Here is a 20,366-nt window from a genome sequence, read left to right as displayed (position 1 = left end):
TAAAATTAAATTAAAAAAATAAAATTTTTTAAAGGGAAAAAAAGTATTTGTAAAACCTATTTCTAAAACACAGTGATGCAAAAAGGTTAAGAGAAAAAAATGGAGTAATATGTGAATGGGTAAATACTAACCAAAATAAAGTTTTATAGCTACACTAATATCAGATAAAACAGATTTTAAGGCAAAAAATAATGAGGTAAAGACCTTATTACATAATGACTAGCAGTTTCATCAAGAAGCTGCAACAATTCTAAATGCATAGGCATCTAATAACATAACCTCCAAAACAGAAAGCAAAAATTGGCAAAGCATGAAGAAAATGTCAAATCCACATTGTAGCAAGAAATTTTTATGTATTTCTCTTAATTATTGTTAAATTTAGCTGAAACAAATCAGTCAGGAGAAAAAAGATTCAATGAAAACAATGAAGAAGTTTAATCTGTGTACATATATACAACACTGTTCTTAACAACTAGAGTACACATCTTTTCAAGTATACGTGCGACATATACGAAAATTAAACACAGCCTAAACCATAAAGCAAATCTCAGCAAGTTTCAAAAAATGAGTATTTTTTAGACCAACACTGCCCAATTAAATAAGAATGTGAGCCATAGGTGCATTTTTAAGTTTTCCAGTAGCCACATTAAAGAAGAGTAAAAAGAAACAAGTGAAATTCATTTTATATTTTAATTAACACATCCAAAACATTATCATTTCAATACGTATTGAGTTGGCCAAAAAGTTCCCTCGGTTTTAAAGTTAAAAACAAAAGACGCATTTTTCATTTTCACCGAGAACTTCATTGGGCAATCTATTCACTGGTTGTTCCACTACCTTCTGCCATTTTCCAAGCAACTTCATAATTCCATCTCCCTAAAACATTTTATCTTTTTGAGCAAAGAATTGTTCCAGGTGCCTTTTATAGTCTTCCAGGAAACTGAATTTTTTTCCACTAAGAGAATTTTATAAGGACGAACTAAATAGACATCCGAAGGTGCAGTGTCTGGTGAACATGCAGATGAATCAGAATTTTCCAGCCAAGCTGTAACAGTTTTTGCCTGGTCATCAAAGAAACATGTGATCTTGTGTTATCCTGATATACGTAGTCTGTTGACTAATTCTGGATGCTTTTCATCAAGTGCTGCCTTCAGTTGGTCTAATTGCGAGCAATACTTGTTGGAATTAATTGTCTGGTTTTCCAGAAGGAGCTCTTAATAGAGGACTCCCTTCCAATCCTACCATATATACAACATCACCTTTTCTGGCTGAAGACTGGCCTTTGGTATGGTTGGTGCTGGTTCATTTCACTTGCCCCAAGATCTCTTCCATTCTACATTACTGTACAGTGTTCACTTTTCATCGTCTGTCACAGTTTGTTTTAAAAACGGAACATTTTCATTATATTTAGGTAGAGAATCGCATGCAGAGATACAGTCAAGAAGGGTTTTTTCGCTTAACTTATGTGGAATCCAAACATCGAAGCAATTAACATGACCAAGCTGGTGCAAATGATTTTCAGTGCTTGACTTGGATATTCTGAGTGTGTCGGCCACCTCTCATGTGGTGTAACACTGCATGTGTGCTCAGTCACTCAGTGGTGTCCAACTCTTTGAGCCCCCATGGACTGCAGCATGCCAGGCTCCTGTGTCCACAGGATTCTCCAGGCAAGAATACTGCAGTGGGTTGCCATTTCCTCCTCCACGGGATCTTCCCGATCCAGGGATCAAACCCACATGTCATGTATCTCTTGCACTGGCAGGCAGATTCTTTACAACTGAGCCACCTGGGAAGCTGGGTATAACATTAATTTTAATTGTTCTCAATTAATTCCACGATTTGATCCCTATCAACTTCAATGGAAAGATCTCCCAGAGGATATGGCAACCCACTCCAGTATTCTTGCCTGGGAAATCCCATGGACAGGGGCTACATTCATGGGGTTGCAAGAGTCGGACACAACCTAGCGACTAAACCACCATCAGCACCACTTTCAACTGGTCTACCCAACTGTAGAGCATCATCCAGCAAGCAATCTCTAGCATGAAACTTCGAAAACCACTTCTGACATGTTTAATCACTCACAGCACCTTCTCCACACACTGCACAAATCTTTTTTTGCATTTCAGTTGTGTTTTTACCTTTCTTGAAATAATAAAGCATGGTATTCTGAAAATGTTTCTTTTTATCTTTCATCTTCAATATTAAAATATCTACCCAAAAATTCAAGATTGCAGGGAGAAATACCAATAATCTCAGATACACAGATGACACCACCCTTATGACAGAAAGTGAAGACAAACTAAAGAGCCTTTGATGAAAGTGAATGAGGAAAGTGAAAAAGCTGACTTAAAATTCAATATTCAGAAAACTAAGATCATGGCATCCAGTCCCATCACTTCACGCCAAACAGATGGAGAAACAATGGAAACAGTGACAGAATTTATTTTCTTGGGCTCCAAAATCACTGCAGATGGTGATGGTAGCCATGAAATTAAAAGACGCTTCCTCCTTGGAAGGAAAGCTATGACCAACCTAGGCAGAATATTAAAAAGCAGAGACATTACTTTGCCGACAAAAGTCCGTCTAGTTAAAGCTATGGTTTTTCCAGTAGTTGTGTATGGATGTGAGAGTTGGACTATTAAAAAAACTGAGTACCAAAGAATTGATGCTTTTGAACTGTAGTGTTGGAGAAGACTCTTGAGAGTCCCTTGAACTGCAAGGAGATCCAACCAGTCCATCCTAAAGGAGATCAGTCCTGAATATTCATTGAAAGGACTGATGCTGAAGCTGAAACTCCAATACTTTGGCCACCTGATGTGAAGAACTGACTCATTGGAAAAGACTCTGATGCTGAGAAAGACTTAAGGTGGGAGGCGAAGGGGACGACAGAGGATGAGATGGTTGGATGGCATCACTGACTCCATGGACGTGAATTTGAGCAAGCTCCAGGAGTTGGTGATGGACATGGAAGCCTGGCTGCTGCAGTCTATGGGGTCGCAGAGTCGGACATGACTGAGCAGCTGAACTGAACTTAACTGAACACAAGAATTCACCAATTTTGATGTTTTTTAAAATGCATGCTCATATGACAAGCCTAATAATCCATATAAAACATTATTAATGAAATTTTAATTTCTTTTTTTCAGTGACTAAGTCACTGAAATCCAGTACTGTATTTACAGTTATAGTACATCCCAACAAAGGTCCGTCTAGTCAAGGCTATGGTTTTTCCAGTGGTCATGTATGGATGTGAGAGTTGGACTATAAAGAAAGGTGAGTGCCAAAGAATTGATGCTTTTGAAGTGTGGTGTTGGAGAAGACTCTTGAAAGTCCCTTGGACTGCAAGGAGATCCAACCAGTCCATCCTAAAGGAGATCAGTCCTGGGTGTTCATTGGAAGGACTGATGTTGAAGCTGAAACTCCAATGCTTTGGACACCTGATGCAAAGAGCTGACTCATTTGCAAAGACCCTGATGCTGGGAAAGATTGAGGGCAGGAGAAGAAGGGGACAAGAGAGGATGAGATGGTTGGATGGCATCACCAACTCAATGGACATGGGGTTGGGTGGACTCTGGGAGCTGGTGATGGACAGGGAGGCCTGGCATGCTGCGGTGCATGGTGCTGCAAAGAGTCGGACACGACTGAGCGACTGAACTGAACTGAACATCTCAATTTGGACTGGCCAACTTTCAAGTGCTCAGCAGAGACAAGTGGCTAGTAGCTACCACATCAGACGACTCAGATAAAGATCACTTTCTCAGGCTACAATATGTATTAGTTGAAAAGCAATAATAAAGGCTTCTCTGGTGGCTCAGCGGTAAGGAATCCACCTCCCAATGTAGGAGACACAGGTTCGATCCCTGGTCCAAGAAGATCCTACATTCACAGACCAACTAAGCCCGTGCCCCACAGCTGTTGAGCCTGTGCGCTCGAGCCTGGGAACTTCAACTGCTGAGCCCACACGCCACAACTACTGAAGCTCTTGCATCCTAGAGCCTGTGCTCTGAAACAAGGGAAACCACTGCAATGAGGAGCCCGAGCACGGCCACTACACAGTAGTCCCCGCTTGCTCCAACTAGAGAGAAGTCCACACAGCAATGAAGACCCAGCACAGTCAAAATTAAAGTAATTAACTAATTTTAAAAAGGATAACAAAAAAAATAGAGAAGGAAAGTAAAGAAAGAATGGAAATTAAGAAATATGCTTATAAATAGTACACAGGCCAAATAAAATGAGTAGTAAAAATTATGAAATTCTGAGAACTGAATTATAATAAGAAAGGTTATATAAGAGAGTATGTGGATGCAGCTAATATGATCATCAGAGGTTCCTTTGTAACTTTAAATGACTTTATTAGAAACAAAATATAGAAAATTAATGAACCAAGCATTATTCTCAAAGTATAATAAGAATAAACGGAAAGAAGTGTGACACTGAAAACAAATATACAACAGACAGGGTCAACAAAACCAAAAATTGGGTCTTTGAAAAGACTCAAAAAGCAGACAACTCTTTGGCAACAATAAGGAAAACAGGGAAGGCACAACAAGACAAAATTTGCAATGAGTAATCATGATATTAAAAAAAATTAGAGGATTTGTAAAATACTTTATGCCAACATGCAAGTAAATTTGAAAACTCAGATTAAGTGGATGCATTTCTAGATAGATATAACTTACCAAAATTGACTCAATGAAAAATTTTTAAAAAACTGAATAAACACATAAGCGTAGAATTAATTGACTCAGTAGGGGAGGATTATCTTCCCTAAGAAAACACCCGTCCAGATCTTTCTTTAACCAGTGATTCTACTGAAATGTTCAAAGAACAAATAACTCCAATTTTATACAAACTGCTGCAGCAAATGGAAAAAGAGAACACAGTCTACAATTCATTCTTTGAAGCTGCAAAACTGAATACCAAAACCTCACAAGGACAGTATGGGAACAAATCATTTCAGGCCAGTTAACTAACTCATCAATAGAAACACAAAATTTCCAAACCAAATACTATCAACATGAAGACATAAACAAGAAACATAAAACACATCATTATGTTCTGGAAACAAACACAAAACATGTTTATGTTTTCAGAAAACATAAGATATAACATGATCAATTGGGGTTTATTCTGGAAATGAAAGACTGACTTAACACTTAAAAAATCCAATTCTTTAAATTTACTAATATTAGTAAGAGAATAAAAAATCATATTATTTCAAAACCTGTAGAAAATTATTTCTTAAAATGTACTTTCCATTCATAACAAGCAAATCAGGAATAGAAGGGAGTTCCCTTACAAATATATACTATATATATTATATAATATAATTATATAATACTATATTATATAGTATATATTATTATATAATATAATATATTATAATGATATATATAAATACAAATATAGCAAATATACTGGTGAAATGGTGACCACATTCCCCTTAAAATCCAGAACAAGACAAGGCTCCATGCTATCACCACTTAAATTCAATGTTATGCAGGTCTACACAATACTATAAAGGTCTCAGCTAGCACAATAAGGGAAGGGAGTAGGGGAGATGTAAGAATTGGAAAGGAAATAACAAGATTGTCATTATTTGCATGTTTCATGACTGTCTACATAGAAAACAAACAAAATCCTAATAGATAAATTATATAAATAAAAGACTTCTGCAAAATCTATTGCATTTTATATACCATCAACAGCTAGAAACTGCAGTTTTAAAAACTACCATTTTATAGTACATCAAAAATACAAAGAAATAAAATGAGACATTATATGCTTTCAAATTAGTCTGCTTCCCAAAAAATAAAAAAACTAATAAAAAAGAAAGATAATTTTAAAAAGACCAAAAAAAAAACAAACCCACTAAAAACAAATTAGTCAGCCCAGAACTCTGAATCTATACCTAATCAAAGCTCCAGATTCAACCACCACTTCACAGAAAATATAGAAAACAGAGGATCAGGTCTCACTATTCCACAGAGATGCAATAAGGTACAACTTAGCAAATAAACAAACAACTTAGTTTCTTCAAAAACAGACTTCAAGAGACTTAGAGAACAAACTTGCAGTTGCCAAGGGGGGAAGAACGAGGGGAAGGGATAGTTAGGGAGTTTGGGATTAACATGTACACACTGCCATATTTAAAATGGATAACCAACAAGGTCCTACTATATACCACGGGGAATTCTGCTCAATGTTACGTGGCAGCCTGGATGGGAGGGGAGTTTGAGGGATATATATATGTATATACATATACGTGTGCTATACGTGTATGTATACTATACATATATACATGTATGTATACTATACATATATGTATATACATACATGTGTGTATACTATACATGTGTGTATGCTATAAATGTATGTATACTATACATATGTGTATAGTGGAGTTGCTCTGCTATACACCTGAAACTATCACAACATTGTTACTCAGCTACACTTCAATATAAAATAAAAAGATGTTTTTTAATTTAAAAAACTTTTAAAAGTTCAGAAAAAACAAGATTGGAAAGAGACCTGTGGGTTACATGTGCATGTTCAATTGTCTCTGACTCTGTGACTCCATGGACAGTAACCCCCCAGGATCCTCTGTCCGTGGGATTTCCCAGCCAAGAAAACCCGAGTGAGTTGCCATTTCCTCCTCCAGTGGATCTTCCTGACCCAGGGATTGAACCTGCATCTTCTGCGTGTCCTGAACTGGCAGGCAGATTCTTTACTACTGAGCCACCTGGGACTCCCATCTATAGGTTAAGAGAGGCTTAAAAAGCGTATCAACCAATTCTAACATACAGATCCTATTTAGACCCTAACTTAAAAAAACAAAGTATAAAAATAAATGATCATCTTTATGAGACTACTGGAAATTTGGATATGGCTACAGTCCATGGGGTCGCAAAGAGTTGGACACGACTGAAGCAACTTAGCCTGCGTGCACATTCACAGCAGCATACTTACAATGGCTATTAGGTGAAAATAACCTAAATTTCCATCAACAGATGAGTGGATAAACAAACTGTGGTAAATACATACCATGAAAGGTTAATTCACCCTTAAAATGGGAATGAAATTCTGACACATGCTACAAGATGAACCTTGAAGACATCATGGTAAGTGAAATAAGCCAGACACGTAAGGACCACTATTGTACAACTTCAGTTATGTGAGGTACCAAAATAGTCAAATTCAAAAAGACAGAAAGTAGAATAGAGGTTATGAAGGGCTGGGGGAAGAGGAGATTGGGGGGTTATTTAATGGGTACAGAATTTCAGCCTGCAAAGATGAGAAAGTTCTGGAGGTGGATAGTGGTGATGGCTGTACGACAATGTGAATGCACTCCATGCTGAACTGTGCACTGAAACGTGGTTTTAAAAGGGAGATTTTATGTTACGTATGTTTCATCACAATAAACAATTTTTAATAATTAAAAATTTCTGGGACTTCTCTAGCAGTCCAGTGGTTAAGGCTTCGAGTTTCCACTGCAGGAGGTACAGTTTTGATCACTGGTTGGGGAATTAAGATCCCACATGCTGTGTGGTGTGGCCAAACAACAACAAAAAAAGAATTTCTACCTATCAACAGACACCATAAAGAAATCAAAATATGAACTTTGGGAAAATATATTTGCAAAACATATAACAGGCAATGGAATAGTATCTAAAATACATATTTAAAAAATACATTAAATACATGTATTAAAAATACATACTTTATTTATTTATTTAAAAAACTCCTACAGATCAATAAGAAAAAGTTAAAACAACCAAAATTTTTTGGCAAAAGACTTAACAGAAAATACCAGAATTTATGCCAAGAGTCTCCTCAGTAATAGGGAAATGAAAATTAAAACAACAGTGAGGCACCATAGCATATCCTCACTCTGGCAAAAATTGAAGTTTGATAATATCAGGTGTTGGTAAAGATATGGGGCTACTAGAATTTGGCACTGCTGATGGGAGTACAGACTATTTTCAACCATTTTAGACACATCTGGCACTAAGTTGAAGACATGTACACTCTATAACCTAGCAATTCCACTCCCAGGAATATTCCATGGAGGCATTCTTGCCCATATGTACCAAGAAACATACAAAACTGTTCATCACAGCAGCACCAGATGTAACAGCAAAAAACTGCCAACAACCCAAATGCCCACATGGAGTCAAGGAATAAATAAATCATGCCATATTCATGCAATAGGATACTTGCTGCCAATACCTAGGATCTGTGTGATCTTGGGAAAGTTACTTAACCTCCCTGTGCCTCAGTTTTCTCGTTAGTAAAATGAGGATCATACCAGTTATCAACTTCCTAGTGTCAATGCAAGGATTATTACCATTATTCAAGGCTCTTAGAACAGTGCCTGGAAGACAGAAAGCTCTCTCTGTAAACTCTGATGTTGTTAAAGATTCCTTGGTTCCTGTCATTGAGAGAGTCTCTCCTGGCACCTGACCACACTTCAGTCTCTCCAATTCCCTTTAAACAATGTTCAGTTCAGTTCAGTTGCTCAGTGGGGTCCGACTCTTTGCGACCCCATGGAATGCAGCAGCCAGGCTTCCCTGTCTATCGCCAACTCCCGGAGTTTACTCAAACTCATGTCCATTGAGTCGGTGATGCCATCCAACCATCTCATCCTCTGTCGTCCTCTTCGCCTCCCGCCTTCAATCTTTCCCAGCCTCAGGGTCTTTTCCAATGAGTCAGCTCTTTGCATCAGGTGGCCAAAGCATTGGAGTTTCAGCTTCAGCATCAGTCTGTCCAATGAATATTCAGGACTGATCTCCTTTAGGATGGACTGGTTGGATCTCCTTGCAGTCCAAGGGACTCTCAAGAGTCTTCTCCAACACCACACTTCAAAAGCATCAATTCTTTGGTACTCAGCTTTCTTTATAGTCCAACTCTCACATCCATACGTGACTACTGGAAAAACCATAGCTTTGACTAGACAGACCCTTGTTGGTCAAGTAATGTCTCTGCTTTTTAATATGCTGTCTACGTTGGTCATAACTTTCCTGCCAAGGAGCAAGCGTCTTTTAATTTCATGGCTACAGTCACCATCTGCAATGATTTTGGAGCCCCCCAAAAATACAGCAATGTTATGATCACTGATCTTTCCCACCTCCTTCCTCCCCTCGGACCCTATCCCACCTACTGCTCCTCTCCTGCAATGCTCCAGGCTGCCTCCTGCCTCTGAGCTTCTGCATGTGCTCTGTCCTCTTCCTGGGATGTTCTTCCTATGTCTCAGCCTGCTGCACACCCATTTTCTTTGCCCAAACCCAGCTCCGACAGCACCCCTTTCTGCTCCACCCTACCTCCAAGCCTTCCCTCTCACCCCTCCCCAGGGAAGACTCAATTGTCCTCTGGGGATCTGGAACATGCCAGGCATGGCATGTTCTATCTGCATTTCAATTCTGGTTACTTTGTCTCCTCTCCCCTGAACTTTGAGATCCTGGAGGAGCACCCCTGTGTGCTGAACATAAAGTCCCATAAAAACCTAAATCCTGGACAGACCTCGAGATTGTCACACAGAGTGAAGTAAGTCAGAAACAGAAAAACACGTATCATATAATATATGGAATCCAGAAAAATGATACAGATGAACTTATTTGTAAAGCAGAAACAGAAACACAAAAGTAGAGATTAAAGTTATGGATACCAAGAGGGAAAGCACTGATGGGATGAACTGGGAGACTGGGTCTGACATACATACACTACTGTGAAAAAAAGAAATAACTGAGAACCTACTGCATGGCACAGGAAGCTCTGCTCAGTGCTCGGTGGTGACCTAAGTGGGAAGGAAATCTAAGAGAGGATGTACAAATACGTATACCTGATTCACTCTGTACAGTAGAAACATAACATTGAAAAGAATTACACTCCAATAAAAATTAATTTAAAAGAATAAACAAACTGCATTCTCCCCCGGGAGGGAAAAACGTCTAAATCCTGTAGCTAGGCCTTTGGCAGCTGGGCTCAGGGCACAGAGTGGAACTGAACAGGCCGGGATTCAAACCCTGACTCCACCACTTACTTGCTGTGTGACCATGAGTGAGTCACTTAACTTTTCTGAATCCCAGTTTTCTTAATCAGCAAAATAAGCATATTAACACTGAATTTTCATGCTACTATGAGGATTAAACGTGAGGTGATGACCTATGTGAAGCTCCTAGTATATAGTAAGCACTTATAAGAGCTATTCTTCGGCTGTCCATCTGCTGGAGACATGTGCCTCCCTCACACACCTCCTGATACTCTGTAGCTGCAGACAGGGTACCTGAGTGTGAGAGCCTAAGGTGGGGCCAGAGGAGCTGTGTACCTCCTGAACTGTGACGGGTAGAGCAGGGGGCCCTGGCAGAGCTGCCTGTCCCACGCCTCCTGGTATCCCAGCCACAGAGTGGCTCCAGATCTCACTAACCACCCTGGGGGTCAAACCAACTTCTCCACCCTCCTCCAAGAATCTCAATCTCAAACCAAAAGAACACAACACAGCCAGCCTCTCACACCAGATTCCCAGTAGTTCTGGGGCCCAGCTGATCCCTGACATTTCATAGAGGAGGCAACTAAGATTCAGAGAAGAGATGTCTCTAAAGTCACTCAGTTGTAAGAAGCAGAGCCTGACCTTGAACCTGTCTATCTGCTCCTGATATGAGCCGAGCTGTCTCCAGGAGAAGGTGCCAGAGCCCTGAGAGGGGATCCAGACCAGCTGGGCACTACGCCCACACCTGCCCACACCCTACTCAGCCTTGGCCTCAACCACCTGCCCATCCCTGTCGCAGCACAGCCTCCATTCTTCTCCTGCAGCTGGCACCAGTTGCCATGGCAACCGGTTGGTTGGGATGCTGTGGGATGAGGGACCATGTCGCAGAGTCAAGGATGGGACTGAAGCAGAGAGCAGCCGTGGGTTGCTTCCTGTCAAGACGGGCAGGCACCTGCCTCCACCACCAAACTCAAACACCCCCTCAAAACACTGCAGACCCAGGAATCCCAATTGTGGGCATCTGGCCCACATAGATAATCTGAAATGGGGAGAAGCCAGATGCACAGGGGTTCACCCTGGCAGTCCTTGGAGAAGGACAATGTATAGTCAACAACAAGTAACATTTCTGAGTATTTTTCTTGTACCAGGCACTGTGCTAAATGCCGAACACAGGACATGTCATCTCACCTGCCCCTTACCACTGCCCAATGAGTAAGTAATTTATTACCTCTATTTTACAGATGAGGAAATTATGCTTGGAAAGGTGAGGCCGCTTGCCTAGGTCACATTCAGACAGCAGCAAAGCCAGGCCTGAATGCCAATCTGTCAGCTTCTGAGCTTCATGCTCTTAACTACACGACAGTGACCAGAAATGAGAAAAGCAAGTCCCAGCCCACCCTCTGGTCCCAGCAGTGCCTGTAGACAGACATGATGCAGAGTTCAGGGAAAGCACAGATTTGCCAACTTGGAAACGTCTTCAAACTCTAAAGCATCTGAAAATCAAAGTAGAAGTCCCAGAACAATGAGGCACGGCATGAGCCTACTTATATATAAAAAGGTTCGATCAATATAAGATGTTCATATACGTATGCTGCTGCTGCTGCGTCGCTTTAGTCGTGTCCAACTCTGTGCGACCTCATAAACAGCAGCCAACCAGGCTCCTCCGTCCATGGGATTTTCCAGGCAAAAGTACTGGAGTGGGGTGCCATTGCCTTCTCCATCATATATGTACAGAAGTTCATAAAAAAGAAGACTGGAAGAATGCTAACCATTAATATCAAACAAAGGGCAACTGGGTCAGGAGACATTAAAAGGGATTTCCTCATTCTATGTCAACAAATTCACTGTAGAAACAATTTTTAATACCTAAAAAATCAAGTTATAAATTTTGATCTGCATGATCCCATTTCTAGGCAAAGAAAAGATATATATGTACATGAAAAAGATGGAAGAAAGGATATATACACCAAAATGTCAACAGGAGATAGCTCTGAATGTTGTTGGCATTATGGGGATTTTTATTTCTTCTTTAATTTCTATGATAAACATGTATTCATTTTTTAATTAAAAATGAACGTTTTGAGTGATATTTACACAGATAATGTAATAGCATCTCTAATGTAATTATAGTATCAAATAGTGATAAATCACCACAGGCATTTATCACCACAGCTCATTGGTTCCTATCCTAGTTCAACTAGTTTGCTTGTTTGACCTTGACATACTCACTTTACCTGTCCGAGCCTCAGTGTCTGCATCATTAAAATGGGTATATAGCAACAGCATCTTCTCTGTAAGGGTGTTAGGAGACTGAAGGTAAGTGCTTGGGAACAGTGCCCAGCATGTAGTAAGCATGCCAGGGGCCTTTACTACTGCAATGGTGGTGGGAATGCGCATAGCAGGAGTGCAGTAAGCGTTCTGGACAGGCTGCCTGGGTCTGCATACTGGCTCTGTCCTTTACCAGCTGTGAGACCCTGGGCCTGTAACCTCACCTCCTTGGGCTTCATGTGAAGACTAAATCAAAAGCACTCAGCACACAACACACATTCTATAGAGGTGATAAAAATTCAACTATGTGACTATGATATATAAAATAGATAACCAACAAGGAGCTACTATATAAAACAGGAAACTATACTCAATATTTTGTAATAACCTACAAGGGAAAAGAATCTGAAAAGAACATATATATACATATATATTCAGTTCAGTTCAGTCGTTCAGTCGTGTCCGACTCTTATATAATCGAATCACTATGCTGTACATCTGAAACTAACATGATGCTTCAATTAAAAAAAATTCAACTATGTCAGAAATATACATCAAACACAGCAATGCCATCTTCTGCCCTTGGTATATAAACATATTGACCATGATTATTTATATTAATAAAATGACAATTATTAGCATCAATAAAAGAACAATGGAAAAAGGGAAGCAGTGAATACAGGGAACATGGCTAGGGACTGACTCCCTTGCTGTGTGAGCTTGGAGAACTTTGTTAACTTCTCTTAGCCTCAGCTTCCCCTGGAAATATAGGGCTAATGCCTATCTCACAGGACTATTGTTACACTCAAGGAAAAGCACATTTAACATAAACAGATTTACCTTGTGCCTTATGCTGTGCTAAGTACATTATTTCACATCATCATCTCATTTCTCCTCAAAACAATCCCATTAAAGTGGAACTAGAATTCCCTTTTCACACATGAGGAAACAGTTTAAAAAATATTCCAGGGCCACTCAACTAGGAAGTGGGCAGAGATAGGATTTGAACACAAGACTCACTGACACCAAAAGATAATGATGCCCTTCCCATCCCAACCTCTCAGAGTCAACTTACCAGTCTGGGGCCGCTTCCTGGGCTGGATTCTTCTGTTTGGTCCTGGTTGGAGCTGTCTGGCCATCTGTTAGTGCCCTGATCCTGGGCACCAGGCACTGGGTCCATTTTCAACTGTTTAGCACACTTGGAATTTCTCTGCCTCATGGATGGGCCTGAGCTAGCCTTGCTGGCTACAGGCTCCAGGAAGCTGGAGGGGGTGTCACCAAGTCCCTGCCCTGGCCTCCCCCCAGACACTGGTCGAGCCACGACCTCCAGCTCCTCCTGGTTGTGTGAAGCACCATGGCCATCACCATCACCAGGCCTCATGATGTGCTCAGCTTCTTGCTGTGCTGTGGAAGCCTTTCCAGACCCTCCCAGGCACAGCTCAGGGCTCTGGAGAGGATCCTGGGCAGCTAGCTGAAGTGACGGTCCTCCAGTGGGCACAGGGAAGCTCACAGGGTCACAGGGGCTGCCTGGCGGGGTCCCAACCCTTACAGTGGGCAAATATTCAAACTTCTCAATCCCTGAGTCACAGTCCACCCAACCTCCACCTGGGTGTCCAGGCCCAGACCCAGTGTCCTTGCAAGAGAGAGGACTGCACGGGCCTCCCAAGGACGCCACGTCAGCACCTTGCAGGGAGTCTCCCACAGCCTTGGGCTTGTCCCCACTCTGACCAAGCCATAAGAAGCTACCTTCCTGACCCTCTGAGGGGGTCTCAGACTTCCTGCTTTTCTTTCTTGCCCCCACACACCCACTACAAAGATTCCTGGGACAACTTCCAGCTAAGACATCGTGCAGAATAATCTGGACCCTCTTGAGGCCCTGAGCCCTCCCCTGGGCAGGCTCTGTGGGCAGCTGACGGCGGAGCCTGGAGCTGGGCACTGAATTCCGGTTCTGTCCCACAGTTTGCAGCCCCAGGACCACTGGATGGGCCGTGGCCTCTGGGCTAGCCCCAGGAGCACCCACTGCCTGGGAGCTGGCACCTTGACAAGACTCTTCCCTGAGGACCCTCTTCCCACTGCCAGCACAAACGGGGTCCCCCGAGCTCTCTCCTGACAGGTCTGGTGCCAGGCCTGACATGGAGCTGGTTTCTTCCATGTCCTCCTGGAAAAGCCCAAGGCTGTTGAGGGGACTGAGAACGGGGTCCTCTGTGCTGGGACCCGCTGGAGCTGCCTCCTGAGTGAGACACGTCTCTTCGCCTCCAGGGGCCCAATACAGAAGGCAGGCCCTGTGAGGAGATAAGAGGGGGGTCTGACGTGCTGGCCCACTCAGGACACCAGGCCAATGGGAACCTCAGAGGCAGCCTCCCTTATAGGTGGCACCTCCAGGGCACCCAGGAACCACTGACATAAGCACCCCAGCGGGACACACTGCCCCAGGTGAGGGAGGGGAGGCCTGTTTTCAAACAGGGTTGAGCTACAGCCACCTTTTATAAAGTCTTCCCCTCTTCTGAGAGTTCACACATTTGCTTGTATGAGCTTTAAAGGCAACAGTTACCATTTATGAATTATGTACTTCTGTGCATTATTTCATTTCATGCTGGCAGCCACAGGCGAGGAAACTGATATCCAGTGGCTCGCCCAAGGCCACGCGCAGATAAAAAGTGGAAGACCCGGGATTCGGTCCCCGAAAAAAAGCCCAGCTCTAAATCACTCATGTTAATTGTCCATCACGCTCACATCGGGCCGCGCCTGACAGACATTCCCAATTACGTTCCCAGCCTGACCAGGCAGTCTCCCACCGCTCAGGGAACCCAGAACCCACCGACCCACTCGCTCTCACCTGGGGTCTGGGGTCTCTGGGCTCCCCTTCTCGGGGTTCGACACCCAGGTGTAAATGGGCTGAGATCACATGATGCCAAGAGCCCCCGAGGGCTGGGGGCGGAGTCTGTTGATACGCAAAGGGCGGGACCTCGGGCGTGCTGGCGTCGCTGCTCCGGCAGAGGGCGCCCTCTTCCACCCGAGGGCTTCCGGGAGGAAGTGCCTGACGAGAAAGGGCCTTGAATGCCTGCGTGAGAGTTTCATGTTGATCCTATGGCAATGGGGCGTTTCTGAAAGTACCTGAACCTCTAGAGGAATATCAGAATCAAATCTAGATTTTTTCCTCAATTACTTATTTTAATTATTGTTGTCTCAAATATAATTCACGTAGATGAACATGCAACACCCAACCCCAACAGAAAGTTTAGAAATTAAAACCTAAAAATGTCTTCTCACTTGCCCAGCTCTTGGGAACAACTTTCTTTCTTTTTTTATTCATGTGACTATGAATAATATACTCATACTTCTATTCCTTGGTTTATTAATGTCTTTGTTGTTCAGTCGCTCAGTTGTGTTCCTCTCTTTGCCACCCCATGGACTGCAGCTCGCCAGGCTAACAGTATCTATTGACTAACTGCTGTGTGATTTCATTAACAATCCTTCCTCTTTGCTCCTCCCCGTTTTTATCTTTTATATTTATATGTTTTTTTGTTTTTCGACTAGTTGCTATTACAGTCGTCCCTTTGCCTGGGGAATTTGGTTCTCCAACTCTCAGGCACACCAGAATTCTGGAATCCTCAAGTCCCTTATACCAAATGGCATAGCCATTGTATGTAACCTATGTACATCCTCCCAAATACTTTGTCATCTCTAGACTGCTTATGATTCCTTGTACAGTGTAAATGCTGTATGAATATCTTGCATGTGCTTAAGAAATCCAAATTTTGCTTTTGGAGTCTTTCTTGAAATTTTTAAAAAAATATTATCCATCTGGGACTTCCCTGGTGGTCCAGTGGCTAAGACTCCACACTCCCAATGCAGGGGGCCTGGGTTTGATCCCTAGTCAGGGAACTAGATCCCACATGCGATAATTAAGAGTTCCCAGGCTGCAACTAAAGATGGTGGATGCCACAAGTAAGACTCAGTGCAGCCAAATACATTTATGTATCTTTTTTAAAAGAAATGTTGCTGACTTTTTAAAATAATTAATTTATTCCTGGCTGCTCTGGGTCTTGATTGCACAGGTTCTCTCTAGTTGTTGTGTGTTAGTTGCTCACTCATGTCCAACTCTGCAAAACCATTGACTGTAACCTGCCAGTCAATCAATCATAATCCTCTGTCCCTGGGATTCTCCAGGCAAGAACACTGAAGTGGGTTACCATTCCCTCCTCCAGGGGATCTTCCCCACCTAGGGATAGAACCCATGTCTCCTGCATTGGCAGGTGGATTCTTTACCACTGAGCCACCAGGGAAGCCCCATTTATAACATTATGACTATGTAAATACTTTCACTGCAGAACTAGAGATTTGACTGAGAGGTAGATGAAATTCCCCAGCATGAAACTTGTGCCATGTGAGACCATAAGAAGCTTCCACTCAATGGGATTACTACATTGTTAGAATTAATACATTTAAATATTGGGTTGACCAAAAAGTTCATATGATGTTATGAAAAAACCCAAACAAACTTTTTAGCCAATCCAATAAAGATGTTGGATGTTAAAAACATTATGTTGAATTTAGAAAGCAAGAAAATGTTAATGAAGGAAATTGAGTGCTGGGTATATGGAAACTCTCTGTACCAATCTTCATTTTTTCCCCCTCCAAATCTAAAACTCTTCTAGAAAATAAAATCTACTTTAAGAAAAAAAAAGGAAGCTGTAGTGTGATCCATATTGAAAACTCTCATTATATGGCTGTCAAGGTCACAAATGAGGTTAAGAGGTGAGATTGGATGTTACCAATGACCACAATTACTGCTCTAAAGAAAAATTTTTGAAGATGACTTCCCACCGTGGAATGTCCTGGTCCTGATGGCAGAGACATGGACCAGGGCCATTAAGACCAAGTAGACTATTTTTCTGGCCCATTTAGATAATGAAAGTCTCCCACAATTGGACAAGGAAAGGAGAAGCAGAGGTATCACATGGCATAGAGGATAAAAGGGCAATGGTGACTGATACAAATAGTGCTATTTCAAGCCAAGGTTTCCATACTCTGTTACGGAAAAACCCGAACAAACTTTTTAGCCTATCCAATATCTCAAAGACATGATGTTGAATTTAAAAAGCAAAAATATGTTAATGAGGGAAACCGAGTGCTGGGTATATGGTCTAAATCCTTAACCTATATTAATCCTATGTTTACCTCTTTTAATTTACCTTTAGTAAATTGGTTTAAAAACCCAGCAGGTCTCACTGTCTCCTGATATTCTAAATGTTTTGTCATACAAAATGATCAAGGTACAGTTTTGCCAGGTTTTGGCCCAATGCCCAATGGACTGTTTGCTGATTCCTCCACTGATTCATGACATCTCTGATGTATACCTTGTTCCCAATAATGCCTGGGTTTATTTCTGGATTCTTTCTTCTGTTCTAGTGATCAGGTTGTCTATTCCTAACTAATATGCCATTATTTTAATACTATGGTCTTCTGATAACATCTTAATACCTTGGGGGCAAGTCCTATCCCCAGCTTGGTTCCTATTTTTCATAATTGTCTTAGCTGTCTACATACCTTTATTCTTCCATATGAATGGTAGAACCATTTTTTCAAGTTCCCTGAAGAATTCTGTTTGGATTTATACTAAAATTTCATTGAATGCACAGATTGGGGGTATAACTGAATATGTATAATACTGAGTCTTCTAACCTATAAATTTGATTTATTTCTCTCCATACTTTCAATTCAATTTTGTGATTTTTCTCCACCAAAATATTGTGCATTTTTATGAAGTTATTTTGTGCTCTGTAATCTTTGTTGCTCTTTTTTCTTCTTACTTTTCCACTTGTTTATTACCAATGAAAAGGAAGACAGTTATATTTTGTGGACTGTGTATCCAGAAATTTTGCTGAACTCTCTCATTAATTGTAATATTTTTTCTATTGGTTTCTTATAATTATATGTAACTGTGTGATCATTAAGTCTGAAAATAATGACAATTTCATCTTGTATTGCATTAGAGTTATAGTTCCCTTTTTTATTTGATATCTTTTATTTAGACTGCATTTTCATTATATGTCATATTTCTTTTTCTAATCTTCCTGCATTGTGTAGCACTTATAGTGCCATATTGAATAGATGCATGGGAATTTTTTTTCTTTACTTAAATGGTAAATTTCTAAAGTTTCACAATTTTTGCTGTAGACTTTTGGTAGGTAATATATATTACATTAAGGAAATTCCCTTCTGTTATTATTACTAAATACTGTTTTCACTAATGAGGCAAATTTTATTGTATGTTTGCTCCACATCTTTTGATACCTTTCTACCTAAAACAATGCAATAAAATGCATTGATAACATTTTCTAATGTTGAACCATCTTTGCATTACTAATACAGTCCTTAGCTAAGTATGATTTAAAAAAAAACAAAACACCACCACATTTGATTTAATACAGTTCAGTAGGGTTTTTGCATCTATGTTTATAAGAAAGATAGGTTAAAGATTTATTTTCTTATTCTGCCTTCTCTAGTTTTAGGGTCAAGTTTGTACTAGTCTTATAATATGAATCAGGTAGATTTCCTTTTTTTTATAGTATCTGTAACATTGTATGAAGATTTTCTACTCCTTATAACATTTGGTGAAATTCACTGGAAAATTATATGGTGCCACTGGCCAATGAGACATTTTACTACTAGCTTGATTTATTAAATGACTATTGATCTATTCAGTTCTTTTTCTTTTTGAACCAATTTTAGTAGTTTATGTTTTATGTCTATCTTATCTAGATTTTCAAATTTATTTATTTTTACATGTGCTCCCCATCCAGAACCCCCCTCCCACCTCCCTCCCCATCCCATCCCTCTGGGTCATCCCAGTGCACCATCCCTGAGCACCCTGTCTCATGCATCAAACCTGGACCAGCAATTTGCTTCACATATGATAATATACACATTTCAACACTACCCTCTGAAATCATCCCACCCTCGCCTTCTCCCACAGAGTCCAAAAGACTGTTCTTTACATTTGTGTCTCTTTTGCTGTCTCACATATAGGGTCATCATTCCCATATTTCTAAATTCCATATATATGCATTAATATACTGTATTGGTGTTTTTCTTTCTGGCTTACTTCACTCTGTATAATAGGCTCCAGTTTCATCCACCTCATTAGAACTGATTCAAATGCATTCTTTTTAATGGCTGAGTAATACTCCATTGTGTTTATGTACCACAGCTTTCTTATCCATTCGTCTGCCAATGGACATCTAGGTTGCTTCCATGTCCTGGCTGTTGTAAACAGTGCTGTGATGAATATTGGGGTACATGTGTCTCTTTCAATTCTGGTTTCCTCGGTGTGTATGCCCAGTAGTGGGATTGCTGAGTCGTATGGCAGTTCTATTTCCAGTTTTTTAAGGAATCTCCACACTGTTCTGCATAGTGGCTGTACTAGTTTGCATTCCCACCAACAGTGTAAGAGGGTTCCTTTTTCTTTGCACCCTCTCCAGCATTTATTGTTTGTAGACTTTTTGATAGCAGCCTAGGTCTTCAAAGTTGTTCATAGTACGGCACAAAGTTGTTCATAGTATTCCCATGAGTCAAAAAAAATCTCTGTTGTATCAGAGTTATCATCCACTTTTCATTCCTAATACTGTTTATTTGTGCTTTTTCTCTTTCTCTCCCTCCCGATCAGTCTTTCTATGTTTTGTTTTGTTTAATAATTAGATTTTTGTTTATTTTCTCTGGGCTTTTGTTTTTGCCATTGTATTTTCTATTTCATTACCTTCTGCTCTTTCTCTCATTATGTAATTTCTTCTGCTTCCTTTGGCTTACTATTGTTCTTTTAATTCCTTCTCTTTTTATGACTTAAAAAAAAATATTTGTGTATTTGGCTGCACCAGGTCGTAGTTTCGGCACGTAGGATCTTTTGTTTGCAGTGTGTGAGATCTTGTTCCCTGACCAAGGATTAAACCCAGGCCCTCTACGCTGGGAGCATGGAGTCTTAGTCACTGGACCAACAGGGACGTCTCCTTTTAATTCCTTCTTAACCTGAAACTTCAGTCATTTTTTTTTCTTGTTTTTTAAAAACAAATTATTTATTTTTAATTGGAAGATAATTGCTTTAAAACGTTAT

General features: G+C 40.7%; 1 protein-coding gene across 2 annotated transcripts in view; it reads right to left on the bottom strand.

Moving 5' to 3' along the window:
• SPOCD1 (SPOC domain containing 1) overlaps nucleotides 1-15,203 on the bottom strand; it is a 31,773-nt gene extending 16,570 nt beyond the window's left edge. For both annotated transcript variants that reach the window (XM_070774582.1, XM_070774583.1), the window contains exons 1-2: nucleotides 15,093-15,203; nucleotides 13,332-14,538 (exon numbers count right to left, since the gene is read on the bottom strand). In XM_070774582.1, the coding sequence (XP_070630683.1) occupies nucleotides 13,332-14,408 (1,077 nt within the window). In that variant the 5' untranslated portion in view covers nucleotides 14,409-14,538; nucleotides 15,093-15,203. The remainder of the gene's footprint in view (nucleotides 1-13,331; nucleotides 14,539-15,092) is intronic.
• Between the last annotated feature and the right edge of the window lie 5,163 nt (nucleotides 15,204-20,366).

The sequence above is a fragment of the Bos indicus genome, chromosome 2 (genome assembly GCF_029378745.1).
Source record: "Bos indicus isolate NIAB-ARS_2022 breed Sahiwal x Tharparkar chromosome 2, NIAB-ARS_B.indTharparkar_mat_pri_1.0, whole genome shotgun sequence".
Taxonomy (NCBI): domain Eukaryota; kingdom Metazoa; phylum Chordata; class Mammalia; order Artiodactyla; family Bovidae; genus Bos; species Bos indicus.
This window is presented reverse-complemented; position numbering and strand designations above follow the sequence as displayed.